Here is a 24,146-nt window from a genome sequence, read left to right as displayed (position 1 = left end):
TTGGTCAAGCAAGACCTACCCGCAACAAACCCATGCTGGGTATCTCTCAGGATATTGCCTTCAGCTACTCTGTTAAGGATGGCCTCCTTGATAATCTTTTCCAAGACCTTCCCCAGGATAGAGGTCAGGCTGATGGGCCTGTAGTTTGCTAGAGGGAAATGTATTAAGAGGGAAGTCAATGTTGTGAAAACTGTCTGAAGCACTGCTTTGATTCCTTCTCCACATTGCAGCAGCTGTTGCATTACTATGTAGGTAGCTGATGGGATCAATTGGCCTAACTGTTAATTGTTCTTCACTCCAGGGATGTTAATTTTAGTCTCTTCTTTTTTTAAAGGTCTTGATGTTCCATTACCAAGCTAACCATTCTTAGGGCAAAGTTGCTGTCTTATATCTTCTTCTGGTTGCTCCTCTTATTTCACAGCCTTTGAGACTCTATAGATCTTTTCAGAATCATAGCTTAATCCATGGAGACCAGTCTAGAGCAGCAGCTAGGGTTTCAGTATTAGTTAAGCAGGAAAGGGGAGGTGAGTCAACTGAAGATTAGGAGCTGTCCTTCCCTAGGAAGCCATAGCTCTGAATTTATTTTTCTTTTTCATTCTGCCTTTCAAAAGCAAGGCACGTATTATATTCCAGTGTGTGCTGTATGCAAGACTATGACATTTTCCCTACTCAAAAAAATGAGTGAAATGTAAGAGCTGGCACTTTGAGGGGTGGTCTTGAGTCTAAAAAGTTTGAGAACCACTGGATTAGACTCATATGTCTAATACTAGACTCATATATCTCCAATAAAAAGTATTTTTTTCAAGGTATATGTACTCAGCTATGGTTATTTACTATTGCTAACTGAGAGGATTGCTTTAGTATTGAAGAAGGACTTGCTCAGATAAAGCACTTAAACATAGGTTGAAACCTCAGAACATGCACATCAGACCATTAGTGCAGGATTACCTTGAACACACCATCACCTGGTTTGACCCAGCAAATGAGTACAGAAGAAAGGGAGAAGTTGTATTTCCAATAATTAAGTTATTTTCCCATTCCCTCTGTGCTCAAGAGCCTGAATTTTGTTTTTTTTTTAAAGTGGTAACTATATATTTGAGAAGCAAGTTTGTACAATCACTCTTACTGCACTGCACAATTTTCACTGACTCATAATCATAAAACGTATGATTCTACACCTGGGAATCCTGGTCTTTAACTTTTTCAGTCATAAATATGGAGCCCTCATCCCCAGTGATTACGTTTTTTATTAGAAGTAGAAATTCCCACCAGTTTACCATACCTTAGTCTGCTGCGAAGTCAGAATCAAATGTCAAAAAGATCCACCGTAGCAAAACTACCACTCACCCTCAGATAGACATCAACCAAACTAAAGACATAGAAAACTGCAGACTATTCAATGAAGAAGTTTTGAAAGCAAGTTTACCTAGCAACTCAACCATCGAGGCTTGGGAAAACCCTGGACAAACTAACATGTACAATACTACTGTAACAGTATTTGGCAAAAAATGCAACAAAAATTCAGACTGGCTTGAAAAGCACTCTGGAACTCTTCTACAACTACAGAAATCTCCCTAGAAAATCTGAGAAAAGCTCAAAGAGAAATACAAAAGGAGGCTAAAGGGTATGCTCAAGATTTTTGGCTGAAACTCCTGTGAGTTGTATTAAGAAAGCAGTGGACACAGGTAATAGCCCTGGAATGTCCAAAAGTATCACATGAGCAACTGGTCCAGTCAAGAAGAAAACCGCTCCACTGAAAGACTTAAACGAAAATGTCATTACTGACAAACAAAAACAACCTAAGTGTTGAATTAAACCCTGTGGAATTATACACTCCAGTGAGACTGAAATCAAACATAAGGAACTCAAAGGATTACCACAGTTCAAAGTTATGATGGAATTAGACAACAAGCCTACATTAGAAGATTTGCAGAAAGACGTTAAATTGATTCCTGGGAACAAGGCATCCAGCAAGGACTGTTGAAATCTACAAATGTGCCAATGACAAATTACTTCAAAAGCTTCATGAAGTTATACTGCTCTGCTGGAACCAGGAAGCGGTACCACAAGATTTCAAAGATGCTCAGTTTGTATAATTATACAAAAACAAAGGGGACAGAAGTGATTTCGACAACGATGGAGGTATTTCCTTGTTGAACAGTATCAGAGAAATTGTCACTCGCATCACACTCTCAAGGTGAAAGAATCTTTCCTGAAAGTCAATGCATTTTTTGCTCAGGACTCTGTGTGATTGCTATGATATTTTTGGTCAAGCAACTGCAAGAGAATTGTAGAGAAAAACAAATACCGCTGCTTTTGATACAACCAACAGACAGAGCCATTTTACTGTTCTAAAGAAACTGAGTTGTTCCCCCCACCCCCCGAATGTTGAACATCATTTGCTCAATATCAAGGTATGAAGGCCACAATAGTGTATGAAAACAAAGAACCAAATATCTTTGACATCAACAATGGGGTGAAACAGATGTGTCTTAGCCCCCATGCTTTTTAACATCTACTTTTCATTCCTGCTTCTTCATGCATTCAAGGACAGCAATGATGACATTTATCTTTGAACCAGACTAGATGGAGGCTTGTTCAACATTGCAAGACTGAGAGAGAAAACCAAGGTAAAAGAACTTGTTCTGAGAGATTTCCTGTTTGTGGATGACATGGCCTTGGTTGCCCACAGAATCTCTTGGGCTGAATTTCTGAATTATGCTAGAGCTTTGGGATGGCAATTAGTCTCAAGAAGACTGTGATCATGTACCAAGGAATGAAAGAACCAATACCTGACATCACTCTGGAGGATAAATCTCATGGTGCCATTAACAGTTTTTGCTACTTAGGTTCTATGATCAAGCAGGAATCTTGGTTTTCAGACTGAACTGACTAACAGAATCAGAAAAACAGCTAAACATTTTGGGCTATTGCAGAAACGTACATGGATAACAGCAAACTGTCAGCCAAGGTGAAGATGCGAATCTATGAGACCTGAGTGCTGTCATCCCTGCTTTATGGTTCAGAAATGTGGACTACACATGCAAGGCATATCAAGAGACCGAACAGCTTCTACCTATGACATCTGTGTAAGATCTTGAAAATAAAGCAGGAAGACAGAACACTGAAGACAGAGGAGCATGCAGGACAGACACGCTTAGAAACTACTATCAAGAAGAGGAGGTTGTCATAGATTGGCCATGTCAGGAGAATGGGAGAAGACCATATGCCCAAGAATATTTTGTATAGTGAGAGTCAAGATGACTCTATAAAGTGGACTTGCCCTCTATGGCAGTACCATGTCACGTGCAAAAATACGAAGTCGTTCAACATCAATGTAGAAAGCTGGGAGGAGCATGCAGAATCCCACCTGATCTGCAGGTAACATCTGGCAATCTGGCACTGGGTGCAGCTCAACATGAAGTGGCTTTGATCCAAAGGATGGAAGCAAAGCAAGAAAAAAGAAAGCAGCATGCTGTAAATTTGGACTCTAACTTAGATAATATATGGATTTGTGAAACGTGTAACAAGCTGTGTCGCTCTTGAATTGGGCTTGTCAGCCACAAATGGATTCATCAGGCATCTGAATAGAACACTTACATGTACACCATGATCCAGAGGATCGATAGTTGCCTACTCTAGGAAGCAGAAATTTCCAGCAGTTGATCCATGGTACAAACAAAGGTCCCATGTATATTTTAAATTATACCACCTCGGAGAATTAATTAGTATGGAAGCACATCTAACTTCTTGTGATGCATCCCTCCCACAACAGTAGCATATGCGAACTTTACAGGTACATGTAGCAAACATATTCTGGTATGACTAGTTCTCTCTCCTCATCCTGTTGTAAGAGTATATTTACCTTAGGATACTGTGAGCTGAAAGGCAAAGTGGTTAATGGTCATTGCAGTAGCATAGATATAATTGAGATGTATTGAACAGTGAAAGAACAAAGGTAAAACAGTTCAGAAACACCAAATTATGAATGATAAATTAATGTATTCTAATAAGATCCCCAACATACCTACACATGGTGCAGGTGTTATTAAAAGCCATGTAAACTGGATGCCTAGCTGTTAGGCTCTTGAAACCCCTGCCATAGAACTGAAGACTGTGCAATTTTACACTGCATGTCTTGCATAACATTTATAATTGTGGACTCTAGAAATTGAAGATTTTAGGTAAAGTACTTATTGTTTCTTCTGTTTCCTCTAAAACCCCTCAAAAATTAAATGGGTCACAGTTGTTGTACCTATTTTAAGAGCTTTAGGAAATCTGACTTTTCACATACTAAGCCTGTTGACTTCACTTCTCTGCTTTTTTGCTCTATACAGCTCTATAACAGACATTCTTGGTTTCTTTCTGGTGTTCTATTGGTTCTAGTGCATATTTTTAAATGTATTATATTGCTTATCTCCTTATTTTGAGCAGCTACTTTCAGTAGATATTTAAAGAGGTAACAAGTTGTCAGTTATTGATTGACCTGTTTTACTTTGGCTTTATGATTTGCCTCTCTTGTGGCTAGTGCAGCTAATTTATCATCAACTACCATTTTTCTCTAAACTCTCAGCTTCCACAATATCTTGTGGCAATGAGTTCCACAATTTAACTACATGCTATGTGAAAAAGAGCTTCCTTTTCTTAGTTTTAAACTTACTATCTATTAGTTTAATTTTGTGATTCCCAGTCTTGTATTGTGAGATCCAAGGAACAGAGCCATGCCACCTGCTACAGAGGAAGAACCCCCCCGCTCCTCCCCTACCAAGCTAACCATGGGGTAAAATTCCTTCCCAATTCCAAAAATGGCAGTCTGACCCTGAGCGGACAGGCAAGATTCTCTAGTCAGAAACCTTCAGGCTTAAGTCCCCGGAGGAGAGAAAAAAAGCTGAAGCTTATGCTCTCTGTCCTTTCTTACTCCTGGCTTAAATAACCAAAATATTGAGCAGCTGTCAGGAATGCTGATCTTCATTAGACCCCCAAATAAAAAAGACCCCTGTTGTAGTCATCTAATACTGGTATTTGGGTATCATAGAAAGGGCATGGGCAAAACCTTGGAGACTGAGCAAGTCTGAGTAAAGCCAACTGAAAAAGGGACACTCCTGTCTAAACCATGCAGAATTCAAATAAGTTTAATGAGGTAAATGAGAAGAACATAGGATCTAAATGAGCATTTGAGATAAAATGACAAAATGGCTTGCCTCAGTACATCATCTTATTTTTGAAAGGGGATGGGTTAGTGCAGGCACCAATAAGAAGCCCAAAGGGCTGTAGGAAAGGGCTTCAGGAGGCCAAAAGCCTTCTAAACAATGAGGGGGATGGAGGTGGAGAAGCTTTCAAATACTTTCAAAGGCATTCCATGGATACTCATAAGGCAAAAATACCCTCTAGTTGAAGCTTGGGGTGTGATAAATTCCTACACACAAACAATTACTCAAAACATAGGATGTCTCCTTAATATTGACCAAAATGGGTAAGTGCGCTCACTGAATCTTGTGAACATAGAAATGAACACATACCAGATTAAGTCAAGAGAAGGACCCTTCTCTGTGAATTTAAGATAATTTCAAAATTATTACAAAGTACTTTTTAACAAACACCCCTCCACATATTAGAATCTTTCTATAGGCAAGCTTGCCTGATGCAGTACAATGGCTCCAACTGAACTACAGCTTCAAGGATTTCTAAAATATTTCCCAGCTACGCTCTAATCCTAATAAGGACCTATGCACATGCTTTATTTTAAATGCCATGAGAATAGGAATATTCACAGTATGTATAGTCAAGCACATGCATATACCTTTGCAGGATCAGGGCCTTAGACTTGCTTTGAAGAAACCAGGTTCCAAACAATGAAACAAATGCATCTATTAAAGGCACACATGAAAAACTAATGATATAACCTTTTGGCTCATCAGGTTGGTTTTTAAATGATTAACAGTCTGTTCTTCATTCTAACTATCCTGAAGATTATTCCATTCTAAATTAACAAGCCCATATTTGTGTTATACAAATGAAAAACAAATTAAAAATGAAATTAGTGTTATTTTAAAGTGCACTTTTTAGATTAGAAATCACATCTGCACTCTGTTTTACTAAATAAAGAAACAGTTCTCAGCTCAGTTAGTCTCTGAAGATTTTTTCACATTAATTTTTATAGCTGAATTATAAACACTTAAGAGTAAGATTGCTATTATGGAAAAAATAATATAGTCAAGAAGGTGCCAGAGATTGGAGCGTGGGTGTTTTCAAGTTATCTCATATTTGTCATGAAGACAGTATCCATGATGAGCAAATCATGTTCTGCACATTTGCTGAGGAGGGGATACCACTGGAATTGACTTTCCCCACCCCCACTTTCTCAATGGTGCCACTCCAGAGTTCAGAGTGTCACCCAACTCTTGCACAGAAGTCACCCATGAGGATGAGCTTGTCTTCCTTGGCAGTGGCAGTCAGGACTATATCAAGAGCGTATTAGAACTGTTCCTGGTTGACTTCATCATCAAGTGTGGGGGCATACACACTGATGACCATAGCATACTGGTTGTTACTGAGCTTGAGGCATACAGTCATAAGGCATTCGTTAATGCCCACAGTAAGTTCTGAAAGCCGACTGACAATCTTGCTCTTGATGGCAAAGCCAACCCCATGAATGCACATCTCTTCAAGTGATTTTCCTTTCCAAAACAAGGTGTAGCCACCTCCTTCTTCTTTCATCTGGCCTTCATCTGCCCAGCGATTCTCACTCTGGATAGCAATATCAATGTCATATCTTGCAAGCTTTCTAGCTACTATGGTGGTTCTTCTTTCAGGACACTCACTGTTTGGGGGAGTCCATGAGAGTGTGGGTCTGGTGGGGCACCTGATCGCTGAGCTGGGAGAATGTGGGGAGACACCACAGCATGCTCCCCAGTGGACTTGGAAGTGGACCAGAAGTACTTCATTAGACCAGTACTTCCAGGTTCATCACCAAGCATGTGCCCCCCCATGCTCCTGTGGGACACTCCATCTGCCCCAGGATCGCAGTGTTCACAAGCCACACCTAGTACCTTGACGTATGTAGAAAAAACATTTAAATCTGTGTCTATAGCCAAATCACTGGTTCTTCAAATCAGCATCAATCTTCAGCTTCAGCTTCAGCCAAATTGAATCAGGGGTGGTGCTCCAAATCAACAAATCAAATCACTGTCCCTGATTGGGCTGAATCCGAATCAAATAAGACCTGTTTTGCACACCCCTAGTGGCAATCCAGCCAGAAGAGTTTAAGACAGGTGTTGTTTACAGCACCTTTTCTAGCCCCTTCCCTGTTCAGGGTGAGCAGAGGGAATCCTAAAGAGGATGGCTCAGTCATGGCTACATCTGTGTACTTGTGTCTTGGTAAGTGCACAATGATCATCACACGACGATTGCCTATGTTCAGATTTGTGACTAGGAACTCCCAGAGATCCCTGTTTTTGTCCCCACCACCACACATCTGTCACCACAGGACTTGATTTGTGGGAGATGTTAACATCCCTGGCAGAGGACTGAGCATGACATCTTTTAACATGGGGAAGCCAGTGTGCAAGCATCAGCCACACAAACTTGATAGGATGGAGCCCTGAACTCAGTGGTAAGGATGTCCAAAACAACCAGAGATCTCCATCCCACTGCAGACCTCATCCATCTTTGCAGCCAGAAAGAACCAGCAGGTCCTCAAGTATGCCTGTTCCGCCACTGGGGTCTTCAGGAGTTTGGATCATGCTTAGTCTGGGACCTCACCTCAAACCTATTCACCAAGGGAGACCCTACCAGGAGTACAAGACTCTAGACAACATAGCTCTGAGGGTCATTGGAACACATAGGCCTCTCCACCATGACAAGGTTAAGGTCCAAAGAGAGGCCTGACTATATTACTGTCAGAGCCTGTGATCGTACCAATGTCCACATCACCCAAGTCTGGAGAGGTGCAGATGATGGTTGGATGGACCATTTAGTCAGATCAATCATGGACATTTAGCTTGTACCATAACACTGTAAACAACTGAAGGAATGTGGAAGAGATTTAATACCAAGGCACTCCAAGACCAAGCTAGATATGAGGCTCTTCAGCAGCGCTTTACTGAGAGGCTCTCTGACCTACCTGATGACATCAAGGACATCCAACCACATTGGGAGGAACTTAGGAACGTTATTCACAAGACATGCACTGAATCAATTGGATACTCCACTTACTGTGACCAAGATTGGTTTGATAATAATAATGAGGAAATCCTAGCACTTATCCATTAAAAGAGAACTGTTTTCTGCAGTTGGCAAAATGAACCCTCCAACCAGTAAAAACAAGATGCTTACCACCGGCTTAAAGCTATAGCTTAGAGGAGGCTACAGGATATCAAAAACTAGTGACAGCACACAAAGGCCATGGAGATCCACGGTTTCGCTGATCAACATGACCTGAGAAGCTTCTTTCAAGCAATAAAAGCCATCCATGGGCCATGTTTCAATGGCCCTACCCTCTTGCAATCCCAGGACAGCTTCACCCTTCTCACAGATAATGTACCCACTAAACAACGCTGGAAGGAGCATGATTCTACTCAACTGCGAATTTGAGGTCTCAGCTGCCACCATTGAGCCCATCCCTCAACACCCAGTAATAGAATCTCTTACTGATCCCCCTTCTTTTAAGGAAGTCTGGCGTGCCATCACTCAGACCAAAAACAGTAAGGCACCAGGACCAGATGGCATTCACACAAAAGTCTTCAAAGCTGGTGGGAATAGCACAAATGCAAAAATTTCACCAACTTCTCATCAAAACATAGGTTAACAAGGAAGCTACACTTGACTTAAAGAATGCTAACATTGTGAAAATCTTCAAGAAATGGGACAAGTCGGTGTGCGGGAATTACCAAGGCACTGCCCTCCTCTCTGCTGCCAGGAAGATCCTTACTCACATTCTTCTGAATTGCTACCTCCCCCCTGCCAAAGATGTCCTTCTAGAATCTCAGTGTGGCTTTAGATCATCTAAGGATACCACCAACATGATTTTTGTTGCCCAACAGATCCAGAACAAGTGTAGAGAGCAACACCAGGAGCTGTTTATAGCATTCATTGACCTAACCAAGGTCTTCAACTCCATCAATTGTGAAGCCTTATGGAAGGTGCTGGTTGGGTTTGGTTGTCCACTAAAGTTTGTCAGCATCCTCAGGCTACTCCATGATGGGATGACTGCCACAATTCTTTGCAATGGATCAGAGACAGACCCATTTACCATTTGTACTGGTGTCAAGTAGGGCCGTGTCTTTGCCCTAACCCATTTCTCCATCTATCTTGCTGTGATTTTGATTCTCATCCGTGATTGCCTCTTCCCAGAATTAGGGTTGAGTATTGAAGGGACGGTCAGCTTTTCAACCTATGGTGCCTCCACAGCAAAACAAAAGTTACCAAAACTGGCTACTGAGTAAGCTTAAAAGCAGGCAGAGCTAGGGCCAAAACAGAATTGTCAAATTTTATGACCATCTAAAAGTCTTTCAGCATTTGATCAGTCTCAGAGCACACCTCCCAAAATTACGTGCTTGCATAAAAATAAAAGCTTTTATTTAAAAAAATCAGTGAGTTACTGGCCTTTATATTTGCAGCAGAAAACCTGAAAATATGAATCCTAAAGACTCAAATATCAGAAAGCCAAGAAAAGAAAACAGAATTACTCAGGGCATCCTTTCAGAGTAGGTTTCTGACAATAATGTTTTGGTCCTAACTCTGTCTGCTTTTAAACTTCCTCAGTAGCCAGAAACCTACTCTGAAAGAATGCCTATGAATTCTTCTGAAAAAGGGAAAGCCTTGTTGGCACAGATCCAGCTCTAGGGCAGACTGAGGCACAGTATGCAAAGAAAGACAAAAAATGACAGCATTCCCCCTGATCCCTGCCCAAAGGACAAGCATACTTTATGGCACAATGCTCCCAAACAGACATTTAATTTTATCCAGGCTACTGCTTGATTTAAAATGTTTTTTACCCGTTTCATTAAAAGTACATATATTTTTAAAAAGGGCAATAAATATTTGAACCTCATATATTTTTGTAGAAAAGAAGAGAATTAGTCAAACTGGTTTAGTATCACTACAGAATTACTATAAACACTGAATTTTGGACTAAGGTTTTATGCCATGAATCTCTGAGCTACTGTTGTATGTATTCTATACATAATAGGTAAGTAAATGTATTGAAAAAGTTACTGAAACAGTACCCATAGGGCAAAGTTCTATTTTCCTTATAAGAAGGATGTCACTTCACCAAAGTGCCTCATCCTCAACCAAGCAGCTGGAGGAAGAGACGTTGGGTCATCATGGTGGGCGACTCCCTCCTGAAAGGCACAAAGGGGCCGGATCCCACAGCACAGGAGGTTTGCTGCCTACCCGGAGCCAGGATCCAAGACATCACTGTGAGGATTCCTGACCTCATTCAGCCTTCCGATTACTATCCCATGGTGCATGAATAATGAATAATGATTACTATCCTATGTGGGCATGAATAATCCAGGATTAGGCTGGACCGTGTCATGAGTGACTACAGGGCTCTGGGGGTCAGGCTTAGGAAGCCAGGGACACTGTCAGCATCAGGACACCTGCATCAGGGAAGTCAATCTGCAGCTCTGGAGTTGGTGCCATCATGTGGGTTTTGGCTTCTACAACCACGATCCGCGCTTCCCTGAGAGAGGCATCCTGGGATGAAATGGTCTTCATCTCTCTTGTAAAGGTAAAAGTCTGTTCTCTTACAGGTTGGCTGATCTCCTCCAAAGAGCTATAAACTAGGTTCATTGGATCAGCCCAGGTAAGCACTAAGGGGCCTGATAGACATCAGGACAGGGGGGGTACCAAGGGCACACATCGGGGGGCTTAAATGTCTCTACATTAATGCTAGGAGAATGGGGAACAAGCAGGAGGAACTTGCACTCCTGCTTGCAAGCAACAACTCAACCTGATTTGACTAACTGAAACCTGGTGGGACCGTACTCATGATTGGGCAGTAGCCATTGAGGGTTACAGGTTGTACAGATGGGATAGAGTGGAGAAAAAAGGTGGGGGGTGGGGTTTGCTCTCTATGTTAAGAAACAATATACATCCTCTATAATCAATATGGGATTAGAGGAGGGCCAAACCAAGGTACTGTGGGACAGGAAACAAGGGGGTCAGGGGAAAGGGACTTGGTAGTGGATGTCTACTATAGATCGCCACACCAGGAGGATGAGCTAGACCTGGAATTCTCCAGACAGCTCTCAGAGGCTGTATGGTTGAGAGACATGGTTGTCATGGGTGACCTAAACTACCCTGACATCTGCTGGGAAGAGCAGTCAGCCAAATCTAACTGCTTGCGTAGGTTCTTAACCTGCATACAGGACCTCCACCTAACACAGGAGACACATGATCCCACTAGGGGAAATGCCTTGCTGGACTTGGTGTTAGCTACAGGGGATGACCTGGTGGCGAATCTGCAGGTACAAGGTAACCTAGGGGATAGTCACCATCGATTAATTGAATTCACTATCCAGTGAAGAGTGGGTAAACTAACCAGCAGGGTTGAAGTCATAGTCTTCAGAAAGGCTAACTTCAGTGTGCTCAGGGGATTAGTTAGTGAGGTGTTAAATTTCAAGAGCATTGGCGAAATGGGGATCCAGGAACAGTGGTCATTCCTCAAGGGAGCAATCCTATGGGTGCAGAAGGAGACAATCTCATTGTGCATAAAAGGGGGCAAAGGGACCAAGAAGCCTTCTTGGTTGAACATTGAAGTCCAAGAAAGCCTAAGGGCAAAGAGAGAGGTATACGGGCTGTGGAAACAGGGGGCAGCTACCAAGGAGGAATACACCTCCCTGGCTCACACTTGCAGGGAATCAGTTAGGAAGGCCAAAGCAGGATTAGAACTTAGGCTGGCAACAAAAATTAAGGACAACAAAAAGTCTTTCTTTGGGTATATAGGGAGCAAAAGGAAGGCTCAGGTTAGTATAGGACCCCTACAGGACAAACTAGGGCAATTGGTGACAGAGAGGGGGAACAAAGCTGAGCTCTTCAATGAGTTTTTTGCATCTGTATTCCTAGACAGATCAAGACAAATTTCCCAATTGGATCATAGACAGACACAGGTGGGACACCAGCCTACCAAATGTTAGCACAGACTTAGTGAAGGGGCATTTGGATGGGCTGGATGTGTTCAAATCAGTGGGCCCGGATGAACTTCATCTAAGGATGCTGAAAAAACTGGCTAGTGTCATAGCAGGGCTGCTGGCATGGCTTTTCGAGCACTCATGGTGCTCCAGTCATGTCTGAGAGGACTGGAAAAGGCCCAACGTGGTCCCTATTTTCAAGAAGTGGAGGAGGGAGGAACAGGGAAACTAGGCCAGTTAGTCTCACCTCTATACTTGGGAAAACTCTGGAAAAAATCATTAAGGGAGCCCAGCAGGGGAAATAATGCTGAAAGGAAATCAGCACAGATTCACTGCAGGTAGATCCTGCCTGACTAACCTTGTTTCTTTTTATGATCAGGTCACAAAATGCTTAGACACAGGAGTCAAGGTAGATGTCATCTACCTAGACTTTAAGAAGGCCTTCAATACGGTATCTCATTCTGTTCTCATAAATAAACTGACAGGCTATGATGTAGATGATTACATGGTCAGGTGGGTGGCAAGTTGGCTTAAGGGTCACACCCAGAGAGTGGTGGTGGATGGGATGATATCAACCTGCAAGGCTCGGTCCTTGGACTGGTGCTATTCAATGTCTTCATCAGTGACTTGGATGAGGGTGTAGAGAGTACCCTGTCCAAGTTCGCAGATGACACCAAATTATGGGCCAACATTAACACACCAGAGGGTAGGGAACGGATTCAGGTGGATGTGGACATGCTGGAAAAGTGGGCAGAACAAAATAGGATGCAGTTCAACAAAGGCAAGTGCAAAGTGCTGCTCCTGGGCAAAAAGAACCACCAACACACTTACAGGCTGGGGGATGACTTTCTCAGCAGCACAGCACCGAAAAGGGATCTTGGAGTCATAGTAGACTCCAAGATGAACATGAGTCGTCAATCTGACAAAGCGATCAACAAGGCTAACCGCACCTTATCATGCGTGATGAACAGGTCCAGGCAGGTGATGCTTCCCCTGTATGTGGCACTGGTCAGGCTGCAGTTGGAGTACTGCATCCAGTTTTGGGTGCTGCACTTTAAGAGGGATACAGAGAACCCTGAGAGGGTTCAGAGGGCCACTGATATGGTCAGAGGCCTGCAGGCAAGGCCCTATGAGGAAAGACTGAGGGATGTAGATCTCTTCAGCCTTCGCAGGAGAAGGCTGAGAGGTGATCTTGTGGCTGCCTATAAATTCATCAGAGGAGGGCATCAGAGAATAGGAGATGCTGTATTTACTAGGGCACCCCCTGGAGTAACTAGGAACAATGGCCACAAATTGATGGAGAGCAGATTTAGATTGGACATTAGAAAGAACTTCTTCACAGAAAGGGTTGCTAAAATCTGGAATGGGATGGTGCCCTCCCCAACTTTGAGGGTCTTCAAGAGGAAACTGAACAAGCACCTAGCTGGGGTCATCTGACCCCAGTGCTCTTTCCTGCCCAGGGCAGGGGGTTGGACTTCATGACCTACTGGGGTCCCTTCCAACCTTAACATCTAAGAATCTAAGAATCCTTGATTTGCTGCGGATGTACCTGATAAATAATTCAGTCTTCTGTTCACTTAGCCCTTGGTCTCTCTGGTAAAACTATCTGCAAAAGAACGCCAATTGAGTCCAACAAAATGGTAGCTTTGTATGGATGCCTGTTGTCTGGTAGTTCTGACTCTGTTACAAAAAAATGTGTCCAGAATAAACCAAAGCACATTCAAAAGAACCTAAGTCTCCCCTGAAAACTTATTTGCCTCACAAATGCAAGCATCAGGAAAACATCTTTTCCCACTCACCAATTCTGTGTTTTATTAATTTCATTTCAGAGTACAGAAGGTATTGATGCCGATTCTATACTCTGTGCTCTGATGCCGATTCTATACTCTATACTATTACACTAGTATCAGACTGCAAAAAATATATGTTGATCATTCATATCTGATATGAAGCACTGTATTTACCCGAATCCAAGATGATTCTGAATTTAAGAGAACCCTCCAATAATCAGATTCTATACATGGAAAATTTATAAATTTGTTATTATTTTCCATGCACAGAATCTAAATATTGGAGAGTCTTAAATTTGTTCCTCCACTGCTACAGCAGGGCAAGCAGTGGCAGGGGGATAGATGGTAGGGAAGTCAATTTGCCTGACCTTTATTCCTTCCCCCTCTCCCCTCCCTAGCCTTGCCCCCTGCTTCTGCCTGCCTGGAAGTGGATGAAAGAAAATAGGAACAAAGTTGGTAGTTCAAAGTGATGACCATGATACTTCTTCTGTAATGACTGTGTCTGCAAAAAAAAAAAAAATAGACATCTCCACAACGAGTACGCTGCTAGCAGTCTTTCCAATTTACAGAAAGGGAAATCCAGTTAACGGATGCCTCAACTAACATCACTATCAAATTATTTATGCTCTAGAAGACACATTTCATAGGCCAGAGAGTTCCAAAGTTAATAATGACTTTGGACGCTGACTACAGCTAGTTTAAAGCACAGGCAGTCCTCGACTTACAATGTTTCAAGTTACAACGTTTTGCGCTTACGACATTTATAAATTGACATCCTGTTTCAACTTCATGACATCAGTTTCAACTTTACAATGCTTGATACGACGCAATGTCATGCCAGCAAACAAGTTTGCTGCATTGCTCATTTCCCTGGAGAACATCTGTCCAAACTTCCTTGGACACTTTCTTTAAGAAAGCAGACAAGACTCCAGAAAAACCTGCAGCCAAGACTCCTGAGAAGACTCCAGCCAAGAACCCTTCAAAAAGTCCAACCAGGAACCTTTCAAAGAGTCCAGCAAAGTCACCTCAAAGAAGTTCTTCTAAATCAATATGATTGCTATTTACAACATAAATACATTAATGTAGCTTTATTACTCATCTATAATAGATCGAGTACAGAATTCTGGTATTTTTAGCAAAAATAGGGTATCGGGCCTTGGTTCAGGAACCAATCCCCCATTTATAACATTGTTTCTTAAGAGAAAATTGGTTCTGAGTTATAACGTTTTGACTTAAAACATGGTTTTCAGGAACCAATTGTGTTGTAAATCTGAGGACTGCCTGTAGTTGATTTCAAAGTGAGCATTATTCAGCACTTTCTAAAAATAAGGCCATTTAAAGACAACCTAAAATGGATATCCAAAAATTGAGGAACCCAGTATCACCTACCTTTTAAATCATGACTTTAGGACAAGAGATAGACATACACAAATTGTAGCAAATGGTCCAAAGACCTGTATGTGTACTTCTAGCATAAAAATATATTTAGCATGCTAAATGACCACAATATTGCAAAAAAATGAAAATCAAGTTTAACTTTCACTTTTGGTAATTCCCAAAGCTGTTTGATTTAAAAAGTGACATGCGTACAAATGACATTTGCTTTGGTGAGGAACAAAAATAATTTTTTTCTGCTGAAAAGAAATCATGTAAAGAAAGTTCAGAGCTGATAAACATAGAAGTAGGTATTCTGTAATGATTCCATATTACTATAGGAATGAAAAGAGCAAAGGGCAACATAAGTTAACTACAGTAGTTTCAGGCTGAAGAGTCAAACACTGTATAGAAAAATTTTACTTACTTATTCCATGCTTGTCTAAGGTTTTTAGGACCATACTGTGTAAATCGTTCTGTAACAAAATAATGATATTTAATCTTTTGGTTTAATTATAATAAAAAATATATATATGAACACATTTTAACTAGTAGCAGTTATTGCTAGTTAGCATTACTCCTAATCTGCCCTAGTATGAGTTAAATATTGAAAGGCACAAAGGTAGGAATGGGGAGGGGGGAGGGAAGAGACATAGTAAAAACCACTATAAATAACAGCTTTGTGGGTGTGACTCATTCACAGTGAAGTCACTTTATACCAGAAACAATGCTTATTTTTACACCCACTTTGAGGCCACTACATACTGCTAAAGTGGTACAAACAGGTTTTATATGCACATGAAAGAGAGACCTTATGTTTCTTTATCATGAAAACATTCTTGGCAATCTTAGTTTTCTGATAACGTATTTCAGAGGTTAATAATTTTCTACTAGTAAACTGAGTTTTCTGTGATGTACATTTATATAGCTAAAAATGTTGAGTCACATGAAAATCCTCTTTTTACAAGGTGTATAAATGTAACCGAATACACTGCAAGTATAGTGACGGCTTTTCTTTATCTCCACGCATTACACTTTTCTTCAAAAGTCTGTGTGTAAATACTGCCTCAATCAGTTACTGCTCATTCTTCCTCTAAAGGACTGTAGTTGGCCAGTGCAGAATTCTTAGAAAAGTGGGAGGAACAGATATTGCATTTCTCTTCAAAAGGAAAGCAAAGCATGCCCCAAATATAAAAATACAGATTAGCTGTCTGGTTTAGGAATTGCCAACAATACTAATTCAGGTCTTGGAATACAGTTAACAATTTAGTAGGTAATACATTTATTAGAACAGCTCCCATGTTGGCACTGGAGTACTAAAGGAAGTAAACTGTAGGACAATAGAGCCAAACTTTTTTTGGCAGATATGCCACAAACTACTCCTTCCCCTCACCAAGCACCACTCTGATCTCTTTCCCCAAACTGCTGCTCTACTTTCTGGTCCTTGCCTTATGATCCCTGCCTGATTGGCTGCAATGCTTTTTGCCCTCTGCCACTGTGCTGCCTGCCCCATACCACACGTTAGCCAACCCTGAAATAGGAAAATATTTTAGTGAGCAAAGAAAAGAGACATAACTCTGAGAGAATATCTATAGAACAAGCCACCATCTTTACCGTTACCCTACAAAATAGAATCATTTTGCTATATTGTATCCATGGGAACAAATAATCTCACTATATTTATGTTAATTTTATGTATTATTTTTATTTTAATTTGCTTTTCAGATTAGAATATTGGGAAGAAAATCTTAACTCTGAGACTTCCTGCCTAAAGTAATGTGATAGGCTTTTAATACTTTAGCAATAAAAGTATGTTCCTCAACACATATACCTTATAAACTAGAATATGCACATTTATGACACATACCTTAAACCACTAAAAACATTTGCCAAGACAATTTCCTGCTAAAAACACTATTACATTTACTTAGGATTTACATGAGTGGTCCTAAGATGAAATACTGAAATGCTGAACATCTTTGTTATTCTAGTTTTATAAAAAGTTTAGTAAATTACTGTACCAAGAACTAAAGTGCCTTCCCACTCCAATTATGGTTAAACTGAAGAAAATTCAAAGCATATTATCTAAGGCACTCACTAGCTTGTAGCGTAACAGGGAAGTGCAATTAATTTAAACCTGCAGGGTGATTTTTCACCTATTTCCATTATGCTCTAATACTGTGGTAGATACACAGCAGCAGGGGTTAAGGAAAGAGAGGAAGAGTAGAGAAGTGAGAAATTACTGTGTACATAATTGCACAAAGTAGCAAGTGAAGAGTTTCTACTCCGGTTCTCTTTGTGCATATACTGCAATTAAATTATCTTACTTCTGAGGTACACTGAATAAAACTATGGGAAATACCAAATATTTATATTTTTTTATCTTTATTGCAATTGCTGCATATATGACTGTAGAAAGAGACAATAATTATGGTAGATTTTTGAAGGATGTAAGTACTGACAATCACTACTACATTCGCAATAATGGAGCCCACAGGAAATAACATGATATGAAAGCAGAGTCCATGATCAGATATAAAAATATAACAGAATCTGAGAAAAAGAGGTAGGACTGAATTAAATACTTTACAAATTAAGTGACTCAAGTAAAATATCAGCCATGGAATTTAATACAAAATTAACTGGGAAATGAGCATTATAATCTAAGTTCCTAAACTTGACCTATTACTTAATGGCTCAATCACTGATGAGGTAAAGTCTTGATTTCCCAAATGACAATAACAAAGCTAATACTGGATTTAGCAGGGCCTGGAACAAACCTTTGAATTTAAGTTTAAAAATACTGTAGGTCTTGCTGGAGCATGGATTGGTGTAGCCATTGATCAATGCATACAGAAACCAAGTAGGCCTGTTAGCTGCATAAACCAAAGTAGTCCTCAGTAACAGCTTGAGCTATAGACCTTGGTGTCTGGAAAGCAGATAGTACATGGCCTAAACAAAAATGCTGGAAAAGTTAGGAATATTAACTCCTAGGCACATCAGATGACCAACAAATGGAAATGAGGAGATAAGCTGGGAACAAGACACAAAAACAGAGCTTAGAGTGTCCTTGTAAACAGACCCCCTCTCCAGCGGGAAGGTCACAATGTCTGGTGAAAACTGGATGTGAATGAAGGATGTAACCTAAAAACATTTAGTGACTGGTAAGGATTTGAATGCATATGTTATAAACATAAGATTGTTTTGATCAATCTATAAAAGAGACATAGAAACCCTGAATATTTGGGGGCAATATGGGTATATTTCATGCCAGTTTCTAGGCTTGCAAATAAACCTCACTGGCACCATGCCTGATGTATACTGCTAGTGTCTGGTTGGTTGGGACCAATAAGCCCCAAAGAATCTTTGTTACTAAGAATGAGGGCCTGTACTCTCTATATTGCAACTAGTAAAGTCATTAAAAGTACTACTAGTAGTATTATAGTATCACCAATGTATCCTGACAGCGCACAAAAACCATCCAAACAGAGGGAGCCTGAAATGACCAGTACTACTCCACCCTCAATGCTGACTGCACCAGACATGACAGGAGTCTGACATGAGTGACTGTTGGGCTAGGGACAGAAGTTGCACATAAACCGGTTTAAGTGATCAGAAACTGGTTTAACCCTGTAACAGAACAGAAGCTCAGTGCACATAAACCACTTTCAAAATGGGTTAAACTGGTTTGAAATAAACCTAGCTGAATGCAGTATCAGACTTAGCTGATTTAGGTCAACCCAGTTTATGAAACTTCTGTCCCAGACCCCTTCCTGGTTCAAGTGAAATCAGAGTCTCCCAGCATCCCAGGATGCTTTGCAGCCCTGGGCTGGGCTGTGCTGTCTGCTCCAGAGAGCAGGGTTGGCTCCGCTCCTCTGCTCCCTAGCTGGAGCAGTGAGGGCTAGCTGACAAGGGACCCAGCTGGGGACTGCAGCTGGGTCTGCCTGGGGGCAGGGGCAGGAAGCAGCCCCTGCCGCACTTCTTTCTGCTGAAGTGGAGGGGACAGGAGTGTGGGGAGAGGCACGGGGGGGGGAGCAACAGCCGGAGTGGGACTGCCCCCCCAGGCAAACCACAGCTCGGGTCTGGGAGGGGCTTTAATCCCCGCTTCTCCAGCTCAGTGTGCTGGCCACACCCCCTCTCCACTAGAGCAGGGCACGGGGCTGGGGGCAACAGCCCCCCAGGCAAACCCCAGCTAGAGTCTGGGGTTTGGGAAGGACTTTAATCTCCCCTTCCCCAGCAGGTACAGCACTGGCAGAAGACCAGCAGACTCCATCCCTTCCCACCGCTGGCAACGACTGAGGCAGGCAAGCAGTTGATAAGGGGAGGGAGAGGGGGAGGGGGCATAATTCTCCTCAGCTCCCCCAGGCCATGGGGAAGGGGGAGGAGGCTGGGGAGCCAGGGTTGGAGGGGCTGGCCACCTGCCACCTGTGAGCACAGAGCCAAGCCCTGACTGAGAGGTGGGAGGTGTTGGCAAAGACCTGGCACAATCATCCCATGTAAGTGCTGGAGATGGAGCTAGGGAATAGGAGAGGGTCCCAGACTGCTTGGGCTGGTGTGACCAAAAGAAAGCAGAGAACATTTCCACTATGAAGCAGAAGCTGTAAAAGGTGGGAGACTGGAATACCTAAGCAGCGACAAAAGATACCGAATGCATGAGAGTCTTGCCAAAGGTGCTATACGTGACAAGCATACTAATGTCAAGACACCCAAGGGGGAGAAGGGGTACAAGTTCACCAATAAAAACCCAAGTAGAGATGAGGCCTGTGCGATCTCCACTCCAACACCTGAGACCACCTGCTGATTTCCAAAGAAGGACTTTCTGAATACCTGGCTGTACAAAGACACTGCCCCCAGGATTACATAAAACTTATGCAAGGCTTTGTCTTGTCTTTTTGGTTTATTACGTTCCATTTCAAATTAGACTAAGCTGTGTGCACTCTCACTGTGTTTTACTAGGCTGTATCTTTGCTTAGGCAAACATTTTTGGATGTTCTTTGTTAGGTGCTTGAGGTTCAAACTGCTGTGTTCAATACATGCTTGCTTCAGAGAAAGAACTATTCCTGTTCAAGCTTTTATGAATTCAATGCCACTACCTTTATTCCCACCCACCCCCTCCTCAGCCCCGCAGGAACTGCCCTGCCCCTGAGCAGGGAGCAGGGTGGAGCAGAAGTCTGGCAGGCACTTTCCCTCCCCCCCATACACACACACACTCAGTCACACCCAGGCTGGGGTCTCATCCAGGCCACGGTGGGTTAAAAGCTCCCCTCCCCCTGTCTCAGTCCCTGGGCTGGAGCTGAGGACTGGCCACACCCACTCCACTTGAGCAGGGAGTGGGGGGAAAAGCCTTGGAGCTTCATCCCTTCCCTTTGGCAGTGGCTGGCAGCCTGGGAGGCATGCTCTAGTGTCCCTCAGCTTCTAGCCTGAGCCACTGCAAGCATGCGGCTGCATTTCCAGAATCAAAAGTGAATGTCCGTCACTTGCTTCTCAGTTTAATCTGTGCAACTTAGACTAACCTGCAAAGACTGAATTGGTTTCAGCCTCAAGCTTTTTGACTGCCTGTACTTAGCCCTGAAGTAAGTGATATAAGTCCAACAGATATAAGTGAAAATATCATAACAAATTGATGATAAAAACAGCATAAGTGCAGAAAAATAGAAAAAAAATAAAGGTGTATTTCTAAATTTTGAAACCAAAGCAGTATTCAAGAAATAACATTTGTTCAATATTTGAGCAGAATTGCACATTAGACTATTTTGGTACAGGGAAGTGGAAGGTGGAAAGAAAGCTAAACAGACTTCACGCACTGCTGAAAAGCTAACCTAAATATGTAGAAAACCAAAAGCGCTGAATTTGATTTTTCTGTCAGTCTGTAATATGTACATGCAGATCCTTAGCTGCTGCAAACTGACAGAGCTACACAAACTTCACTGGAGATGCACCACATTGCACTAGGGCTGTTTACAGATGTAAAAAAAATTAAACCCCAAAACAGTGTTTTACTTTATCAGTGTGCCCCCATGCCAAGCCCAGCGCATGCCCAGAAGAGGCATTGCGTTAGTTTGACCCAGCTCGCCCAACATCTGTATAGATTGGGCACTTCAGTGCGGCTTTTTTGGTGTTTTTATCTTATAGCTGATTGAATCAGCTTTAGATTTGGGTTATTTTTTTTTACACCTGTCAGCAGCCTAGGAGACACTCTCTCTGCTAGAGTAGGCTGGCAAATGCATTACTTGCTTGATTGGGATGACAAAGGGTCTGGGTAATGAACTTCCTCCATTCTTACTGGATAAAGGAAACCCTAGCTTGGTTACTTGTTCCAGTCAGCTTTCAGGCTTTTGCTCAAGAGTAATGTTCTGAAGACTGGTCCCTTTCTGGGGCATATTTGAAAGTATCATTGTGCTGAATGGGGAAAAATATCTGAAGCTGAATGAGCAGGAAAGTTGGTCTCAGGAGTGCTAGGGAACCAAGGGACACACTGGAAACGAAGCAATCAACTTTTTAGGAAATAGTCTTAATATTTCTACATTAAAAATAAGCAAGCATATTTTTTTTCTTCAGGAAAACCATTTATAAACAAAGTCAGTGCTGCCATCTTTTAAAGGAAATTGTTTTACAATAATACGGTTATAATCAGCAAGCTTATCTATCAGAAAAAGGGTAAAAGGTTAAAAGAGTTTATCAGCTACCTTATGAACCCCAGAAGCAGCTTTCCTGAATAACTGGAGGGATTATATTACATCTGTACATCTAAAAAGTACATGGGGGAATGTCTTCAGCATAAGCATCAGGGAAAGTGCAACCTACCAAGTACAATCCAAGACAACCCCCCGCCCCTTGTCTTGGATTTGACTTGGAGAGGAAAGGTGGGGGGGGGGAGCAGTAGCTGTGACTCAAGCCCCAACCTGGATTCAGGGTTGGAGTTGGAGGCACAGATGCTGCCCCCTACCCCCACTGCCCCTGCTCCCATCCACCCCTGCACCTTACCCTCCAGTCTACACTCCAGTTCAGGGCATGAAGCACATGTTGGCTCTGACACTTAACCAACCATGCAGCAGTGTTTGCGGAGATGGTCATGTGGGCAGGGTTGTAAGTGGGAGGGGCAGGATCCAGAGGATGCAGGCACCAGGGGGCAGAGACATGGGGGGATGCAGGCAAGAGGGAGGGCAGGTGCCCGGTGGCAGGGGGAAAGTGGTGGGGAGGCAGGTGGGTCAGATGTCAGGGGGAGGGCAAGTGTCAAGGGGAGGGGCAAGTGGTGGCAGTAGGGACAGGCAGCAGGGGGAAAGAGACAGGGGTCAGGCCACTTGACTCCCCCACTGCCTGCCCCACTACTGCTGCTTACTCTACTAGATTGGTAGAGAGAAAGAGAAAAAACAGAAAAGCACCCAATAAAAAGAAGAGATACAGGAGACAGTAAAGAGCCAGAAAACGTCAGGAAAAAGAGTGATAACAAATGGAATGAAGAAAGATAACAGAACAAAACCTTTCATCCAGCAAATAAGGTTGTCAATAGATAGGATCAGGACACTTAGATGATGAAATAATCAACATATATTATTTTGTTGGAGCCAACATGATTCATGAAGACATACTGGTTTTAGCAACATTTTCATTTGAGAAGGTTTTCATAGTGAGAAAGAAAGTCATGCTTTTGGGTCTGGTGGGGAAGGCACTGACCTAGAAGGAAGAATGCCCAGTCCTTTCTAGAGAGCTCTGGAATGAAAAAAATTGCCTTGAATACGGAAAGATGACAATATTGTACGCATTGAAAGTTGTGAGACAGAATTAGTGTCCAGTTCTAGTTGTTCATCGACTGTTTCTTCTTATGTTTGCAGATCAAAACTGTCTGACCAAAGCACTTAAAGATGCTTGTTACATCCAGCAAGTGAATTTGGGACAGCTGGTCTTGTAACAGTAATCAAATGCAGATAAAATATAAAAATAATCATCTTAAGTACTACTGAAGCTAATGAAAAGATGTGAAAATTTTTGGAACCTCCTTCACTCTGGAATCATTTTTAGTTACTGCCTAGCCTTGCACAAACTAATAACCATGGTAATGAGTACAGTATGAATGCCTAAATACAATTAGATTAGATTTGATAGTGCATGCTTCCATGACACAGAATACTAATGCATATTTTATCGATCCCATCCTTAAAAGTTACTGACATATATTTGTGCACTGGAATTTAATATTAGTTTTACTAACATACCATCAGAACATACTGTGCAAAACTGTTTAAAAAAAAAAATCTTCACTCCCAGTAACTGCAAGAATTAAGACTGTAACAGAACCCACCATATATAACTCCATAATGACAACACAGTATGGATGTTCAGAGCTAGCAATGTAAAGAATTATGGCACATATTAGCCATTTTAGTCTGTAAATAACAAAAGAGGGAATCAGGATGCCACTAAATACCCATCATAATATTAATTCTACCTCTCTGTAACATTCAAGAACTTTAGGTTGAGGCTTTGAAGAGTTTAAGGGACTTAGGTGCATAGATCCAGAGAGGGTGAGCATCTAACTTCCTTTGAAAATCTATTTTAACCTTCAAAGACCAATTTCAATCATACAATGCAACTATAAACTACTGTTAAATTAAATATGATAAAAGGTGCCTCCTAGCACCTGACCCTATGAGGCCCTTCCATGATTATACTAGGAAGGGCAGGTGTGATTGAAATGTGCAAACTGAAAATTTACGTTTTTCCTTCACACTGTCTCCTGCTTGGTTTCATACCTATCTAAAAGGAATTCTCTATGCATCCGTGAGCGGATCTAGGATTTTAGAAAGGGGGGCAGTGGGGGGGGGGGGGGGGGGGAAGGGGGGGAAAA

The 24,146-nt window shown here is 42.0% G+C and overlaps 1 protein-coding gene across 1 annotated transcript in view; it reads right to left on the bottom strand.

Annotated features, from left to right (window-relative positions):
* The window catches only part of CDK14 (cyclin dependent kinase 14), an 869,337-nt gene that overhangs the window by 208,325 nt on the left and 636,866 nt on the right, over nt 1-24,146 (bottom strand). Inside the window, 1 exon segment of the mRNA XM_019508390.1 lies at nt 15,729-15,777. Within this exon segment, the coding sequence (XP_019363935.1) occupies nt 15,729-15,777 (49 nt within the window).

Source organism: Gavialis gangeticus, unplaced genomic scaffold (assembly GCF_001723915.1).
Source record: "Gavialis gangeticus isolate Ggan-Ray unplaced genomic scaffold, GavGan_comp1, whole genome shotgun sequence".
In the NCBI taxonomy this organism is placed as follows: domain Eukaryota; kingdom Metazoa; phylum Chordata; order Crocodylia; family Gavialidae; genus Gavialis; species Gavialis gangeticus.
Note: the sequence above shows the minus strand (reverse complement) of the source record. Positions and strands in the feature narration are given on the sequence as shown.